This window comes from Marmota flaviventris, chromosome 1 (genome assembly GCF_047511675.1).
Source record: "Marmota flaviventris isolate mMarFla1 chromosome 1, mMarFla1.hap1, whole genome shotgun sequence".
Taxonomy (NCBI): domain Eukaryota; kingdom Metazoa; phylum Chordata; class Mammalia; order Rodentia; family Sciuridae; genus Marmota; species Marmota flaviventris.
Genome location: NC_092498.1, coordinates 151,968,795 through 151,986,188, shown reverse-complemented (window position 1 = coordinate 151,986,188; position 17,394 = coordinate 151,968,795). Strand labels below are relative to the sequence as shown.

At 33.3% G+C, this 17,394-nt stretch overlaps 1 protein-coding gene across 1 annotated transcript in view; it reads right to left on the bottom strand.

Moving 5' to 3' along the window:
• Nucleotides 1-17,394, bottom strand: part of LOC139707239 (zinc finger protein 420-like) — an 86,413-nt gene that overhangs the window by 45,313 nt on the left and 23,706 nt on the right. Inside the window, 1 exon segment of the mRNA XM_071617693.1 lies at nucleotides 3,510-3,636. Coding sequence (XP_071473794.1) covers nucleotides 3,510-3,636 — 127 coding nt within the window.

Sequence of the window (17,394 nt, the reverse complement as noted above, 5' to 3'; positions counted from 1 at the left end):
ATGCTAAGTGAAGTTAGCCAATCCTAAAAAACAAATGCCAAATGTTTGCTCTAATTTAAGGATGCTAATTCATAATGCTGTGGTGGAGAAGAGGATTAGATGAAGTCTAGATAGGGCAAAGAGGAGGGAAGGAAAGGGAGGGGTGTAGGGGTAGGAAAAACAGTGAGATGAGATAGACATCATTACCCTGAGTACATCTATGAAGACATGAATGATGTGACTCTCCTTTGTGTACAACCAGAGATATGAAATTTTGAGCTCTATACGTGTTATAGAATTGTAATGCATTCTGCTGTCATATAATAAATTAAAACAAAAAAAAATGTTTTAAAAAAATAAATAAAATAGATAAACACAGCCACACTAATTAAGAGAAAGAGAACAAGTCAAATTACTAAAATTTGTGATGAAAAAGGAAATATCATGATGGACACTACTGAAACACAGATGATAATCAGAAACTACTTCAAAAAATTATAATACAATAAAATAGAAAATCTTGAAGAGGTGGACAAATTTTTAGAGACATATGACGGAACCAAACTGAATCAGGAGGACACATACAATTTAAACACATCAATTTCAACTAATAAGATAGAAGGTGCTATCAAAAAAAAAAAAAAAAAAAAAAAAGCCGAGGACCAAATGGATTATCAGCCAACTTCTACAAACCAAGTGGATTCTAAGCCAAATTCCAGCAGAAATTCAAAGAATTAACACCAACAGTCCTCAAATCATTTCATGAAAACAAAAAAAAGAGAACCGTCCAAACTCATCTCATGAAGCTCATCCTGATAACAAAAAGCAGACAAAGACACATAAAGGAAAGAAAACTGTAGACCAATATTCTTGATGAACATAGATGAAAAACTTCTCAAGAAAATCATGGCAAATCACAAATAAAAACATAATTAAAATAAGTGGAGTTCACTCCAGGGATGCAAGGCTCGTTCAACATAAGAAATCAATAAGCATAATTCATCAAAACAATAAAATTAAAGACGAGAATCGTAATTATCTCAAATGATGCATAAAAAGCATTTCACAAAATATAGCATCAACATATGTTCAAAAAAAAGCTATGAATAGTAGTTATATACTTCAACATTATAAATGCTACATATGCTATACTCAAGGACAACATCATTCTAAATGGTGAAAAAAAAAAAAAAATGAACGAATTCTCTTGAGAACTGGAACAAGACAAGGATGCCCTCTTTCACCACTTTTATTTAACATCATCCTTGAAAACCCTTCCAGAGAACTTAAGACAAAAGAAATAAATTAAATGGAAACTAACAGAAAAATAACTCAAACTATCACTATTTCCTAACAATACATTTCTATTTTCAAAAGCCCCAAAAATTATCACTGGAAAATTTAGAACTAATAAATGAATTCAGCAAAGCAGCAGGATACAGAATCAACACCCACAAATCAAACATGTTCTTGTACATCACTGATGAATCACATGAAAGAGAAACTAGAAAAACTACCACATTCACAAGAACCCTCAAATTAAAAAAAAAAAAAAAAAAAGTGTGTGTGTGTGTGTGTATATATATATATATTTGGGAATCAATCTAACAAAAAAGGTGAAAGACCCCTACAATTAAAACTACACAATACTAAAGAAAGAAATTGAAGAAGACCATGAAAGATGGAATGATCTCCCATTCTCCCATGCTCTTGGAAAGGCAGAATTCACACTGTCAAAATGGCCATACCATTAAAAGCATTATAAAGATTTAACAAAATTCCTACTAAAATACCAATGACAGTCTTCATAGAAACAGAAAAAGCAATCATAAAATTTATTTGGAAAATTAAGAGGCTCAGAATAGCCAAAGCAGCCTTTAGAAAGACAAGTGAAGCAGGAGGCATCACAATACCAGAACTTAAATGATATTACAGAGATATAGTAAAAAAACAGAATGCTATTGCACCAAAACAAACATGTAGAAAAATGGTATAGAATAAAAGACACATAAACTCACAGAATTACAATTATCTCATATTAGAAAGAAAGAACTGAAAGCATTCATTGGAGAAAAGATAGCCTCTTCAACAACTGTGCTGGAAAAACTGGAAATCCATATGTAGCAAAATGAGATTAAACCCCTATCTCTCATCCTGCACAAAAATCAACTCAAAGTGGATCAAAGACTTAGGCAATAGAATTGAGGTCCATCACCTAATAGAAGAAAAAATAGCACCAAATCTTTACCATGTCAGGTTAGGAACTGATTTCCTTAACAAGACTCCTAAACTGCAAGAAGTAAAATCAAGAATCAATAAATAGGATGGCACCAAACTAATAAGCTTCTTTACAGAAAAAAAAAAACAATGAGAACATGAATAGACAGACTACAAATTGGGAGCAATCTTTGCCACGTGTACTTCAGAATGAGCATTATCTTCAGGAAATATAAAGAACCAAACACTTAACACCAAAAGAACAAATAACCCAATCAATAAATGGAACTAAGAAATTTCACAGAAGAATTGCAATTGATCAACAAATATTTGAAAAAATGTTCAACATCTCCAGCAATTAGAGAAATGCAAATCAAAACTACACTTAGACTTCCTCTCACTTGTCAGAATAAAAACTATTAAGAGTACAAGCAACATGAATGTGGCAAAGATGTGGGGAGTAGGACTGCAAATTGGTGCAACCATTCTGGAATGCTGTGTGGAGATTCCTTAAAATAAAACTTGTAATGAAAACACAATTTGACCCAGTTATCCCACTCCTCAGTTTATACTCAAAGAACTTAAAATCGGCATTCTATAGTGATATAGCCACATCAATGTATATAGGAGCTCAATTCACAACAGCTCAATTATGGAACCAACCTAGGTGCTCTTCAACAGATGAATGGATAAAAAAAAAAATGGTACATTTACACAGTGAAATATTACTCAGCCAAAAACAAGAGTGATATATGGCTTTGCTGGTAAAAGGATACAACTGGGAAACATTATGCTAAGTGAAATAAGCCAATCCCAAAGAACCAAAGGCCAAATATTTTCTCTAGAATGCAAATAATTCACATTAAGGGGGTAGCTAGGGAAAAACAGAGGTACTTTAGATTAGATGGAGGAGATTGAAGAAAGAGGAGAGGGTAAAGGTGTAGAAAGGATAGTAGAATGAATCACTTTTATCCTAGGTGAATATATGATTATATGACTTCTGTAATTCTACATCAGGTACAAACAGAAGAATTAGAAGTTATACTCCATTTATGTATGATGTGTCAAAATGTGTTTTACTCTCATATAAAACTAATTAGAAAAAAATTTAAGTTTAAAAAAGAACAAATCAAAGTGTGAAATATGATATATCAAGAACTATGTAATGTTTTGAACAACCAACAATAAAAAAATTTAAAAAATAAATAAATAAATAAATAAAACTAGGTTTTAGATGTAAAAAAAATATTCTTCAAGTAAAGAAAATTAAATATTAATACTTATTTAGAAATCCCAAAGAAAGTTATCCTCACCCAGGAAGACCAGGTTTCTATAGTTCTCTAACATCACATCTCTGTATAAATTCTTCTGAGCAGGTTCCAGGCATTCCCATTCCTCTTCAGAGAAATCAATGGTCACATCCCTGAATGTCACTAGTTCCTGAAATAAGATAAATAATAAATAAGGAGACTAATTAATAAATAAGGAAAGTAAAGAACACACTGACCATATGATTATTCATAGTTTTTGTTAATTGACCTATTCAGTTTTATTTCTATTTTATCAACTAGTGCATTACCTTTGGCCTTATGAAAATCTCCACAAATCTGCAATCCTAAACAACAAGCCCAATGAAAACATTCAAGGCCAATTCATACACAAAGCGCTTTCTTTAGATATTGTTTTGTAAAGTCCAATAAACTAGCCAATGAAGGTTCAGAAAGGATTACAATAGACTATATCTATAAAAAATACGACTTTTAAAAAATAAGTAAGCAAAAACAAAATGCCATTAGGTATTAGTTATTTATATGTATATGTGGCTTAAATTTAGCTTCTACCAAAGTGGAAACTATCGTGTCTACACACCCTGGGCTGTGCCTAAATTTTTCATATTATTTGCCTTGATGACAAATAGTACCTTCCCTTTTAAGAATTTATTGGCTTTTTAATAAATTGCAATGGCTGAAGCCAAAATTAAAAGTATATTAGCCATCAGTAAATTCAATGTCTCTCTCTTTTTTAAAATTTTTTACAAAGTGTTAGCCTTTCAGAAAAACATTAAGAACATAGGGTAAAATTATTTCTTAGGGTACTTTTTATCCAATTAAGCTGAAAATAGTCACTTCAAATTTTAATGCAGTAACAATCATACTGAAAAAAAATGCCTAGGCCTTTAATTAATAAATACCATTTTCAGTGCAAAGGATTTGCGGGTGTATTTGTATTTCTTTCAAATTTTTAAAAAATCTCATTTCAGAACCAACACATAAGGTACAAAATAATTTTTATAGAACCTCATTTCCATGATCAACTTCATTCTTCTTTTCTGAAACACTTAAAATATTATCTGAGTATTCTTTTAGTTTAGAATTATAGTTTTTGTTTAGCTTACACACTGAAAATATGAGAAGTGTCTAAAAATATCGACAATTGGTGCACAAAAAGGAGGCAGTATATTAAGTCATTCTTTCACACTATAAATAGAACTAAGGTTAGTAAACACCAAATTTTATGTAGATAAGTATAACCTTCTTTCTGAAAGATGACAGATATCAAACTAGTTTTACAACAGTTTAATGAGGGGCATAGCGCATGTATTATAAGCTTGATTTTTTCTACAAAAACGTTTTGGGGGCTGGGGATGTGGCTCAAGCGGTAGCGGGATCGCCTGGCATGCGTGTGGCCCAGGTTCGATCCTCAGCACCACATACAAACAAAGATGTTGTGTCCTCCGAAAACTAAAAAAAATAAATAAATAAATATTAAAAAATTCTCTCTCTCTCTCTCAAAATGTTCTGGCAGCATTTTGGGGAAATAATAAATTTACTGAGAATATAACAACATATTTCTAAAGGGGGCAAGAATACTGATTATTTTCCTTAGAAGTGAAATACTTGTCATAAAATGTATGACAGTCACTTTGTAGGATTGTGTACATTTTAAAAATACTGATTAATCTGCAGGGAATTCCACATAGGCACATTTAACAAAATTTTCTCCATCTGGTAAGGTTTTCGTATAGGTGAATCCTACCATTTCAATCATTTTTTTTTTTTTTCCTTTTTGCTTCTTTATTTTCTACTTCCTCTTCTATTCATCCTTCTCTCTTCCCATACTTGCATTTGCTGCTCCCTTTTCTCTCAAAGAAGAATCAGTTATCTGATAGTCCTCAAGGAGTTTTTTCCCCCTATTTGTTTTGCAGTTTTCTTTACCACTGTTTTGATACCAATGTTGTCAGTATTATAGGCAGTTATACCAACATTGATGACAGAATCCATTGCATGGTGTGTAACCTCTCCTGCATTGTGCTCATATTTGTATCTGACAATTTGTTTCAATAACAATGATATAAGAAACTTTTAGTAGACCTAAGCGGAACATTCATTGAAGAGTGTGAGTTTAAAATATATTATGGGATTTATAAATGTTATTAAAATAACAAGCAGCAATGACAATCCTTTTTTACCATTTCAAATTTACACATATTACTCTTAAGAGTTTTTCACATATTGATTCATAACAACCAAAATAATCTGATAGTAATAATAGTATTTATTTTTTATGACATTTTCTGAAATATACACTAAATGGTACAACCTGATATTTACCAAAGTTTATTTGTCCTGTAATTCTGGGGGGTGGGGAGGATAAACATTAAGTTCAAAATAAATTAAAACAATTTTCAGAGCAAGAGTTATTATAAATAAGAAGAGTCATAGACACATGTTAAGACATAATCAAGTCAATGAAATGATATTTATTTTATGGGCACATACATAAAATTTTAACTTTCTATACATAAAAATGGATAAATTTTCATGTAAAATAATAAATTTGGTTTTTAAAAAAGTTATAAATCTATGGGGATTGAGCCTTTTTAAAAGACACTATAGAGATAATCACATTTAAACATAAAAAATAAACAAGAATTACATTTGTGAGTCTTGAACATTCTTCAATTTCCCTTGTTATTTATAATTTGTTTTGAGATCTATTTCATAATTTTCAGACATTTCAATCATATGATTGTTGTTTCCTTAACTGAAAATTCATGGAACTTTTGTGGTTTGTGTCTGGGAACTGGAAGCAAAATAAAAAGAAAGCCTACAGGTTGCAGTCGTCTTCATGACCTCCAATAATAAAGCAAACACCTCTGGTAAACAACAGGCAGAACATTCATTGTCCAAAGAGTAGCACAAAAAAGGTTATAAAGAAGAGATTCTGTATCAAATATGATGGTTTCCAAAGGTTATTTAGAAAACTCTTGACAATGTTCTTAATGAAAACAAGAAAATGTTTATCTTTAAAGAGAAAATCTGAGAGGATTTGGGCCAAGCAAATAAGGCTAAATCTGTGCAAGAGCAGATTGGTATGAAGTCTCAATTGACATAGAAGGACATATCACTGCCGTGATACCAGTGGACAAGTCAAAATATAATAAAATGTAAAGCCCAATGTCAGTCTACTCATAAAAATACATTAGTTTTATGCAATTGTTTAGCTTTACAGGTCTCTTATGCTCTAAAGTATATGTCAGTAGGCTTTCTTTAGCATTCTACAGAATGAATCTGTCCTAATTACTGCATCCTTTCAGGGCTAGCTAAGTTGTTAGGGACAATGGATGTGCATTTCTCAAGTACTTAAAGACAATGGAACATCTAAACATAAAGTAAACAAAGCATGTTTCATTTCTTCAGCAATGTTCAGTGAGCCCAAAACTCCCCAACAGAAGTCTAGAATACCAAGATTTTTTATGCTCCTTTTTCAAAAAGAAAAGTAAAATCTTGCAGGTCATGCAGTCATGGCATGAATTTACAAAAGTGTAAGAATGGAAGGGAGGCTCTCAATATAGGAGATATATATGGGTATATATAATGTAGAGTTAAATTTGACTATTGTGAGAAGCAAAGGAAGTAAAGTAGGTAAATATGCTAAACACAGATGTGAAAGATAGAAAAGGAAAACATGAAGTACTTTAGGAGGTAAATTTAATGCAGCCCCTGATCTGGGCCACACAACTGGAGACCAAGTATGTCTTCTTCCCTTGTCCTTCCCTAGGCTTCTTTCTCAGGAGTGACTGTCCACAATTCAAACCCACATCTTGAAAATAGGCCTCTAAAGAAACAAAACATGTGGTTCTTCAAAGACCTTATTTGTAGGTTCAAGATTAATTTTACTAGAAGTCATTTAGCTCAGACCTCCCTGATTCCAAATTTTATTCATATAGTTTTAAAGGAGAAAAGACCCCTTTAAATGAGTAAATACATAAAAATATTCGCATTTAGTCAGTTTTGCTTTGTTTTCTATTAGGGGTTGAAACTAGTGTCAATTTACAGATTTACCACCAAAAAATATCCACTGAAATATTATTTATTTTTCATTTGTTTGTTTGTTTAAAACGGGGACTCCATAACTAGTCAGGGCTGATTTTATATTTCAAAACATAAACAAACAAAAGCACCCATTTTCCCAGAAAATATATAATTTTGGTGCTATCTCCACAATTACAAATCATTAATATAAATCATATGTGAATAATTCTAGGATTTGCCAAGCCATATCTCACATGATTTAATGTTAGCTTAAAATGTCCAGATAATAATATATATGCCTGACTCTTACAAGGGTTCAAAGAAAAGGAACAGATTATTTAATATATCTGGAATTCACCGATTTAATTACAACACAATTTCAAAGAATTGAGTTTGTTTTTCTTCAGCCAAAATGGAAGAGATTTTTTTCTACTTACAGATAAACCATGGAATTTTATCTAAAATAAGCTACCAAATAGAGCACACATGAGAAACCACTAAAAACACTTTTGGGTAGAAGAAGGCCAAATAATATTCTTACATAATGTAAGGGCAAGTTATTTTCTAAAACTCAAGTTATAGCCAGTTGTTTTGGTTATATATTTTACATTTGAAGCTACAGAAACAAAATATACTTTACAGTTAGAGAAAAGTTAAACATGAAACAAGTTTTTTGTTGTTGCTGTTTTGGTCCCTTGTTTGTTTTTGTCTCTTTGTCTTCCTTTGTATTTCATTTTGTCCTAAGGTGACAAGCCAAGGGAAACAGTACTGAATATAACACACATGCAGGATCCAAAGGTATAGTCAAGAAAATCCTGGCATCTAAGACATTCTCTCATCCCTTTTTTTACTCACTGAAATACATTGTGGAACTTTTATATGCACAACTGTGTGTGGGTTTTGTTGGAACTTTGGGATAATCTTCCTGCATTCACAACTCAGAGAAAATTAAGATAGGAGAATACATTCTATCTGCAGTGAATTGAGACTAAGGAAAGAATACATATGGAGCAGTTACATAAGTAGATTAATTGAATAATGGGAGATGCTTCTAAGCCACAGGACAACTAATTTTTCCTGTGTCTCCGCTGCAACCCTCAGGATGTCTTCTAGGAAGATTTTATAAGGAGGCTGATAGTCTATTGACAATCCAAGTGAATGGCCCCTGTGGGTACCAAGGCTATTCAGCAAGCAGTTCTCAAATCCATGACCAGGTACAAAAATAGGACAGTGGATCAGGGCATTCGACTTAGTAAAGTTTCTCTTTCAGTAAGCTTTTCAGTTCCTATGACCTAAACAACTAAAACTAATAACTTAGAGGTGAAAATATTTATTTTAAGTCATAGTTTTAGAGAATGCAGTTTGTGGTAGGCTCATTCCTACCATGGCATAAACATCATGGAAGAAGGACATGGAGAAAAGGTGTTCAGCTTTAGAGAACCAGGCAGTAAAGAAAGACCAAATTACTGAGAGAAGGTAATCAGATTCAGGGCTACACTTGTGACCTACTTCCTCCAACCAGTTCTGTCTTTCCACAAGTCCAGTTAGACTAATATACTGAAGATATAGAGCACTCATGAAACAATGTAAAGTCTATCTTTTAACCTTCCTGCAACTGGGGACCATGATTACAACATGTGTGATTTGGGAGACATCCTAGATAAATGCATAACAGTTGTCAAAGATATTCTGATAAAGTGACCGCGCCCAAGAAAGTCAAAAGCGGGAAAGGCAGAATCCAGTGAATGCTCTCTCCTTTCTTACCATGAGAAACATTATCCTCTTTAAAACAATTATTTTTGAAAGGATCATCCATTATTCATGGGGAAATAACAATTAAAACACTATGCCAGTTTCAAATAGTGCAGGGAAAGGAAAAAAGATATTTGAGGACTTGTGGAAAGAGTTCAAAATTGAAGGCTTCAATGTCAGCTCAGTGAGCAGTCAGAATGACGGAATGGGGGTCTTCAATTTAAAATCCTGCTTCTCATATTGTGAAAGAATCAGAGAAAATGAATGAACCCTGAGGAGAAAGGAAGAACTAATGTCCTCAGTCAACAAAGCTACTCTTTGACTTTTTGTGTACTCAACACAAACTGTGGAGACATAGAAATATCCAGTAATAGCTCCTGGCAGACACTGTCCAGAAGTTTTAGCTGCTGGCTCATCTGCCACAGCATGTCCCAGAAGGGTCATAGGGTCATGAGGTCAAAGCAGTGGTCCTTGATCAGATGAATATAAAAATAATTTTAGGCAGGACACAGTCTCTCCACAGCTGATTCACCCTTTCTTCAATGAGCTACCCTCATCATTTCAGTATTCCCAGCTAAACATATTCTTAACTATCTGGCATTCTAGGTATTTCAGCATGCTTTCTAGAGTTCTGCATGACCTGCACTTCAGAAGAGGCCTCTACAGAGTTACATGGACCTCACATGCAGAGAAGACTCCAGAGTTCCAGAGGCATGATAGACAAAGTGCTGTGAGGCTGTAGAAGGATGACCCCTCATTTATGACTGCTGACCCAGTTGAACAGTTCACACCAAGAATTCATTACTAGACAGAGTTCCAGGCCCCACACAGACATAGAATAACAGTAGATGCAATTCAAACCCTGCCTGAATGATGTCAGAATAATACATCCTTAGCTGAAGCTCTTTTAAACCTGTTTCTTCTTTTCAAGGGACCTTTGCATTTTATCAGAGCTTTACCTTGGCTTTCAAGAACTGGGAGTTTTCTTACCATTCCTTTAGTGGGCTACTCCTTTATTTTCCTTTCGGACATGGAATCACCATTGTCTCTATGTCATATTACAGAGATAATATTCAAACAAGAAAAATCTGGACTCTGGACAGAACTGCAAAAGAAAGAACTGGCTACCATACAAAGGAAGGAGGTAGTAGAGGCTGGTGGCTGTACAATCAAGGCTTCTAACAATTGTTCTCTCAGTCTATTTTCATCAAAGAAAACCAAAGATTTCACAAAAGGAAAACAATTATTAAACACATAAAAATGGGAGTTGGACAGAAGCACTATTTTTAAATTAAATAAAATAACTTATTAGCTCACTTAGATAAGGAGTCTGTTTGAAACACATTTCAAAAAGAAAACTTACTCGCAGAAGAATATACATTTACACATTCCAGATTCTAATTGATGAAGAGTAGCTCCAGAAAAAGCCATTCTCTGGAGATGAGGCATGGGAATAATATGTTTTAATTCTCGGAGCTTAATATCCCCTCTGGTCGCTTAAGATTTTTTTTTTTTTTTTTTTGAGAAAATTAAGCAAGCCCAAAGAAGAAACTGATAAATTAAACTCCACTAAAATTTAAAAGTCCATGAAAAGGTAAGAGGAGGTGAAAAGAGATAATGCTACCTGAGAGAAAATATGTATATAAAAAGAGTATCAATAGAAATGAATTATCAGTGAAATATGTAAAAAAGGATAAAAGTAATAAACATACAAAATGATTAAGTAGAATAAGATCACATAGGAAAGTGCTCAATGTTGTAGGTTTACTCAGTGCTGTAGGTTATCAATAAAAAGTAATATATATTTACATGAAAAGTAAGGGTAAATGTTCCTAAGGAATAAACACACATGCATGCATGGCACCATGGCTGATATGTTTCACTAATATTTACCAGTCAATTTATGTCAATCTATTTTATATAATACACTGTTTCATGTAAAGTGTAAAATATTTATGAAACACTATTTGGAGACAAATAAAAATAACACTGTCCATATAATCAAAAGAAAATCATCAAACAATTCAAACTCCATAAGCAGTGCAATGGGTGAATAAGCTCTACAGAAGTTTACTGCAAAGAGTAACCCCCTATTATCACATATATGGTGCTCCCAATTTTATCTGTAACAACCAAGGCACTGATTTTGCATATTCCCAATTATTCTTTCATAAATAGTTTACTGGACAGCGTTTTACCCAGTGGCAAGAACAAGATAATTTTAACAAAACTTGGCTTTAATTTCCCTCCCTCCTTCTATCCCATTAAAATTGACCTGCTTCAGCCTAAGCCAAAATGTACTCTTTTTATGCCCTGTCTTAAGTATGTAGCTTTTCTTGAACTTGTGACTTTCTTGCCCTACTTCAAGTACTCAGCATTAACAGCATGTGCCACTATGCCTAGCTCGATCTAAATTCTCCAATTTTCATCAATGCCTCCAATTCTGAACTTCCTTGTGTTTTATTTGCTCCTTCCTATGGGGCAGGGGGAAATAAGTCTGCTTCATGCTTTGATCATAACCCTTGCTGTTCTATCACTGTGGCTTATTTTAAAACTAACTTTTTTCCCTTTTTCTCTATTTCCACTATGTCTTTATAGCCATAAAGAAAATGAGATTGACCTTCTTGTCATTAAACAAGCTCTCCATCCTTCAGAGCCTGTACCAAAGAAATGAAGAAATCCATGTACTCCAAATTGGTATAAATGTCAAAAATTACTGTCATGTATAATCAAAATAACAAATAAAACTAAAAAAAAAAATCTAAGAAATGACACAAACTCTCTCAGGACTACAAATTATGTAGGGCCACCTGGAGTGTACCCATTGAAATAGCCTGGTCCCCTTTACCCCTAAAAATTAAAAACACAGATTCTAAAACAGAAATCCCCTGAATTTCTCCTTTGGTAGCAAAGCAATAAAACCTCGATTTTCCTTTTTCTCTAAACTTTGTACTCATTACTGTTGTATCGGAACAAGGACCAAAACATCTGTATCAAATTTGGTGTCTAGCAGGGGACCTGAGAGTGCACCTGCTTCAATCTTCATAAGCAGGCCTGGAACTCTGTGTAATTTTGCTTCCATTATAGAGGATACAAAGTGGTTGGTTGATAAGCCTGTTGAAGCCTAATCACTGGAAAATTAGGAGATGGGATAAGATTGCCTCAAGTTGAACTGGAGGTGCTTTTCCTCTAAGTAAAGGGGAAAAAGAAAGATACCTTCCCAGAAACTACCAAGGCTCCTTTTGCTTCAGGGAATTTCTGTCTTCTCTACCTTTATGGTATGAATTGCTCCACCATTGGTTTGCTTTGGGGAAAAGGAAAATGAATGCAGTAAACTCATGACAACTAGCCACTTGATAATCTCCTTCACTTTGTGTAAGACCCTTGACTGCACACATCTGCTTTCCTTCAGATGTGCATCTTGTTCCTATTTGTGTAAACACCTTTGGCACCATTGGTGGAGAAGTCATGGTTAAGTTTAAGTATGAAACATAATTCCTGCCCCTCCTTGAGGGGAGTGTTAAGCTTTTTGAATTCCTTGTATATCCTAGAAATTAACAACATGTCCAGGTGGCAAATATTTTCTCCCATTCTGTAGATTATGTCTTCATGCTCTTTTTTTTTTTTTTGGAACACAGTGTAAAACCCAGGACTTGACAAATGCAAGACAGATGCTTTGCCACTGAGCTAATCTCAGTGTGATTGTTTCTTTTGCTGTGAAGAAGATATTTAGTTTGATGCCACCTCATTTATTCATTTTTAATATTTTTTTAGTTATACATGGACACAATATCTTTATTTTGTTTGTTTATTTTTATGTGGTGCTGAGGACCGAACCCAGTGCCTCACATGTGTCAGGCAGGTGCTCTGAGTCACAACCCCAGCCCCTATTTATTCATTTTTTTAATTATAGAGTCTTGTTCAGGAAGTCAGTTCCTGTGCCAAGGTGTTGAAGCGTTAGACCTACCTTTTCTTCTAGTAGTTGCAAGTCTTCTAGTATAATTTCTAAGTCTTTGATCCACTAAGAGTTGATTTTTGTGCTGGGTGAGAAACAGGAATTAACTTGAATTCGATTACATATAGATTCCCACTTTTCCCAAGACCATTTGCTGAAGAGGCTATCTTTTCTCCAGTGTGCATTTTCAGTACCTTTGTCTAATATGAGGTAACTTGTATGTATGTATGTATGTGTGTATGTATGTGTTTGTTTGTTTGTTTTTAGTTGTAGTTGGACACAACACCTTTTATTTATTTATTTGTATGTGGTGCTGAGGATCAAACCCAGGGCCTTGCATATGAGAGGCAAGTGTTCTACTGCTGAGCCACAACCCCAGTCCAGAGGTAACTTTTTATGCGAGTTTTTCTGTTTTCTATTCTGTTCCATTGGCATTTTTGCCTATTTTGGTGCCAATATCATGTTGTTTTTGTTACTAGAGCTCAGTAGTATAATTTAGGGCCTAGTATTGTAATACATCCTGCTTCATACTTCTCCCTAAGAATTGTTAACTATTCTAAGCCTCTAACTTTTCCAAATGAATTTTGCTGGCTGCTTTTTCTATTTATAAATGCCTTGTTTAACAGAAGTGGTAAAATGGGATATCCTTGTCAAGCCCCTCTTTTTAATGGGAATTATTTCAGTTTCTCCAGTTAGAATGATGCTGGTCTTTAATTTGTCATATATACATTTTACAATGTTGAGGAAATTTCCTTCTATCCCTAGTTTTTCCAGTATTCTATACAGGAGTGGAGGCTCTATTTTGGCAAATACATTGTCTGCAACTTGAGATAATTATGTGTTTTTCTGTCTTTAAAACTATTTATGTGATGTGTCACATTTATTGATTTCCATCTGTTGAACCAACCTTGCATCTCTGGGATAAAACCCACTTCGCCATTGTGAACTATTTTTGTAATTTGTTTTTGTATGCAATTTGCCAGTATTTTATTAAGAACGTTTTACATCTATGTTCATTGAGGATATTGGTGTGAAGTTTTCATTCCTTCATGTGACTTCATCTGGTTTTCATATCCTTTTCTATTTTGTGAAATAGTTCAAGGAGGATTGATGTTAGTCTTTAAAATGGAGAATCCACAGAGTCCTATACTTTTCATTTTTGGTAGGTTTTTGATGACTTATTAAATTTTATTATTAGAAATTTATGCTTAAATTTTCTATATCCCTCTGGTTCAATTTGATCAGATCATATGTCACTAGGAATGTGTCAATATCGCCAAGATTTTTTGGTTCACTGAAGCATAAATTTTCAAAGTACTCATTTATATTTCTGTAGTGTTTCTGGTGATATTTTCATTGTCTTTATGGGTTGTACAATTTGCATTTTTATTTAGCTGGACTAAAAATTTATGAATTTCATATTCTATCAAAGAACCAACTTTTTGATTCATTAATTTTTTTAAAATTTTTTATTTATTTTTGTTGTTGTTGTTAATGTCAATTTCAATGTGTTGGGCTCTGATTTTATTTCCCATCTAGTATTGGCACTCATACTGATTTGTTCTTCTTTACCTAGAGTCTTGAAATGTAATGTTAGATTATTTGTTTGGTGTCTTTCTGTTCATTAAATGAGCTCAATACTATGAACTTACCTCCTAGAGCCACCTTCATAGTGTCCCAGAGGTTCTGATATGTTGTAATGCTGTTCTCATTTACTGCTAAGTGTTTTTTATTTCACTCCTTATTTCTTCTCCTTTCATTTCATCAGTATGAAATGGCCTTCTTTGTCTTTTCTGATTAACTTTGGTTTGAAGTCCATGTTATCTTATATGAGGATAGGAATCCCCTACTTGTTTATGAGGACCATGTGAATGATTTTCCCCAAAATTTTTACCTTGATACTGCAGATCTCTTTCTTTTTGAGTAAGTCATTTGGAGACAACTAATTGTTGGGTCTTAATTTTTTATTCAATCTGTCTTTTTTAATTATTATTTTTATCAGAGTTTAGACCATTTACATTCAGTGGTTTTGTTGTATTTTTTTAAGTCATGCAGACTGTTTGTGCATTACTTATTGTATTAGAAATTATTCACCTACTCTCACCAAATACTTCAAAATTAAATGGAACACTTATAAATATCTGAGAGGTCAAGAAAGAAAGTATAAGATAAGTAAATAAAAAGGGCTTTGAACTAAATACTAAAAACAGCTTAAAATATCAAAATATCTTGAATGTAACAGTACTGGGAAGAATAATTATAACTTAAATTATTAGTATCACAAAGAAGCTAGAATAACAAATTATTTTTTAAATATGTAGTAGGAGAAAAAAATAAGAGTAGGTGCCAAAATATATAAAATTAAGAAAAAGAATACAGCTAAAATTTGACTAAAATAAACAAGTCTAATCAGGAAGAAAGAATAGAAAAACAAAACTTTACAGATGCAAAAAATATGTTACGGTAATATTACAACTGTATGCCAACATATGTGACAGCTTACATAACGACTCTATATTAGAAGGATTCATGTGCTGCTAAGAAAGTATATTCAGTCACTGATGGATGAAATATTATTTGTATACATACATACATATATGTCTTAAGTCTAAATTATCAATTGTATGTTTTACTTCTATAACTTTTTTATTTAGTTATTGTTTGAAGATCTATCCAGTGATGACATAGGCATGTTAAAAGTGCCAAGTATTATTGAATTGTGGTTTATTTCTTTTTATTTCTTCTTCTTTAAGTTAGCATAAACTTGTTATTTTTTAATTTGTTGTAATTAGTTATACATGACAGTAGAATGAATTTATACACTTTGATATATCTTACACAGATAGAATATAATTTCTCATTTTTCTGAGTGTACATATTGCAGAATCCTATTGATCATGTAGTCACATATATACATGTAGAAATAATGTCTGTTTCATCCTACTATCTTTCCTATCCCCACATCTCCTCCCCTCCTTCCCCATCACTTCCTCTACCTAATCTAAGGTAACACTATTCTGCCCTAGTGCCCCCCCACAGTCACACACCTTATTGTGAATTATCATCCACATATTAGAGAAAACATTTGGCGTTGGGTTTTGTGGGACTGGCTTGTTTCACTTAGCATGACATTCTCCAACTCCCATCATTTACTGGCAAATGCCATAATTTCTCTCTTCTTTAAAGCTCAGTAATATTCCATTGAGTATATATGGTACATTTTTGTTATCCATTCATCTATTGAGGGACACCTAGGTTGGTTCCATTGAGAAGGATTTGTTGGCTGTACATAGATAATCCATTGTTTGGAGTATAAATACTTATGATTGTTTTGTTGATGTTTGATTCCCTTAATACATATGAAATGGCTTTCCTTATCCCTTCTCATTAATTTTGCCCCTTTCTCATATCAGGTAAAGTCCACCTTATCTGACATGAGGATAGAAACCTTTGTCCCTTCTCATTAATTTTGTCCCTTCTCAGATAAAGTGGACTTTATCTGACATGAGCATAGAAACCCCTGCTTACTTACATGATCCATGTGAATGAAATGATTTCTTCCATTTTTCACCTTCAGTCTTTAGATGTCTTTGCCTATGAGGTGAGTCACCCAGTCTGTGTCTTTTGATGACTTTAGTCTACTTACATCCAAGGTTGTTATTGAGATGTGCTTTGTATTCACAGACATTTGGGTTTATTTCTAGTTTTTAATTTGAATTAGTTTATCCTTTTTTTTCTAATTTGTTTTATATGACAGCAGAATTCATTACAATTTATAGTACATATAGACAGCACATTTTTTCCTATCTCTGTACAAAAAGTAGAGTCACATGATTCTCCTCTTCCTACAGGTACTTAGGATAATAATGTCCATCTCATTCCACTGTCTTTCTTACCCCCCATGCACCTCCCTTCCTCCCTTTCTCTCCCTCCCCTTTGCCCTATCTAGAGTTAATCTATTCCTCCCATATACAGCCTGTTTTAAAGCTGCAGCCATGGTCAAACCTTGCAAATGCATCAAACCCACAGCAGAAAAAAAGGTGAATAAATGTAAAACAGTTCCTCTTTACCGATGCAGTCAGATAATTTCTTGACAGACTTTGTTAGCATTTTCAAACGTTAATTGTTTGACCAGAACCTCAGAAGTATTTGAATCACCAATCATCCTATTTGCTG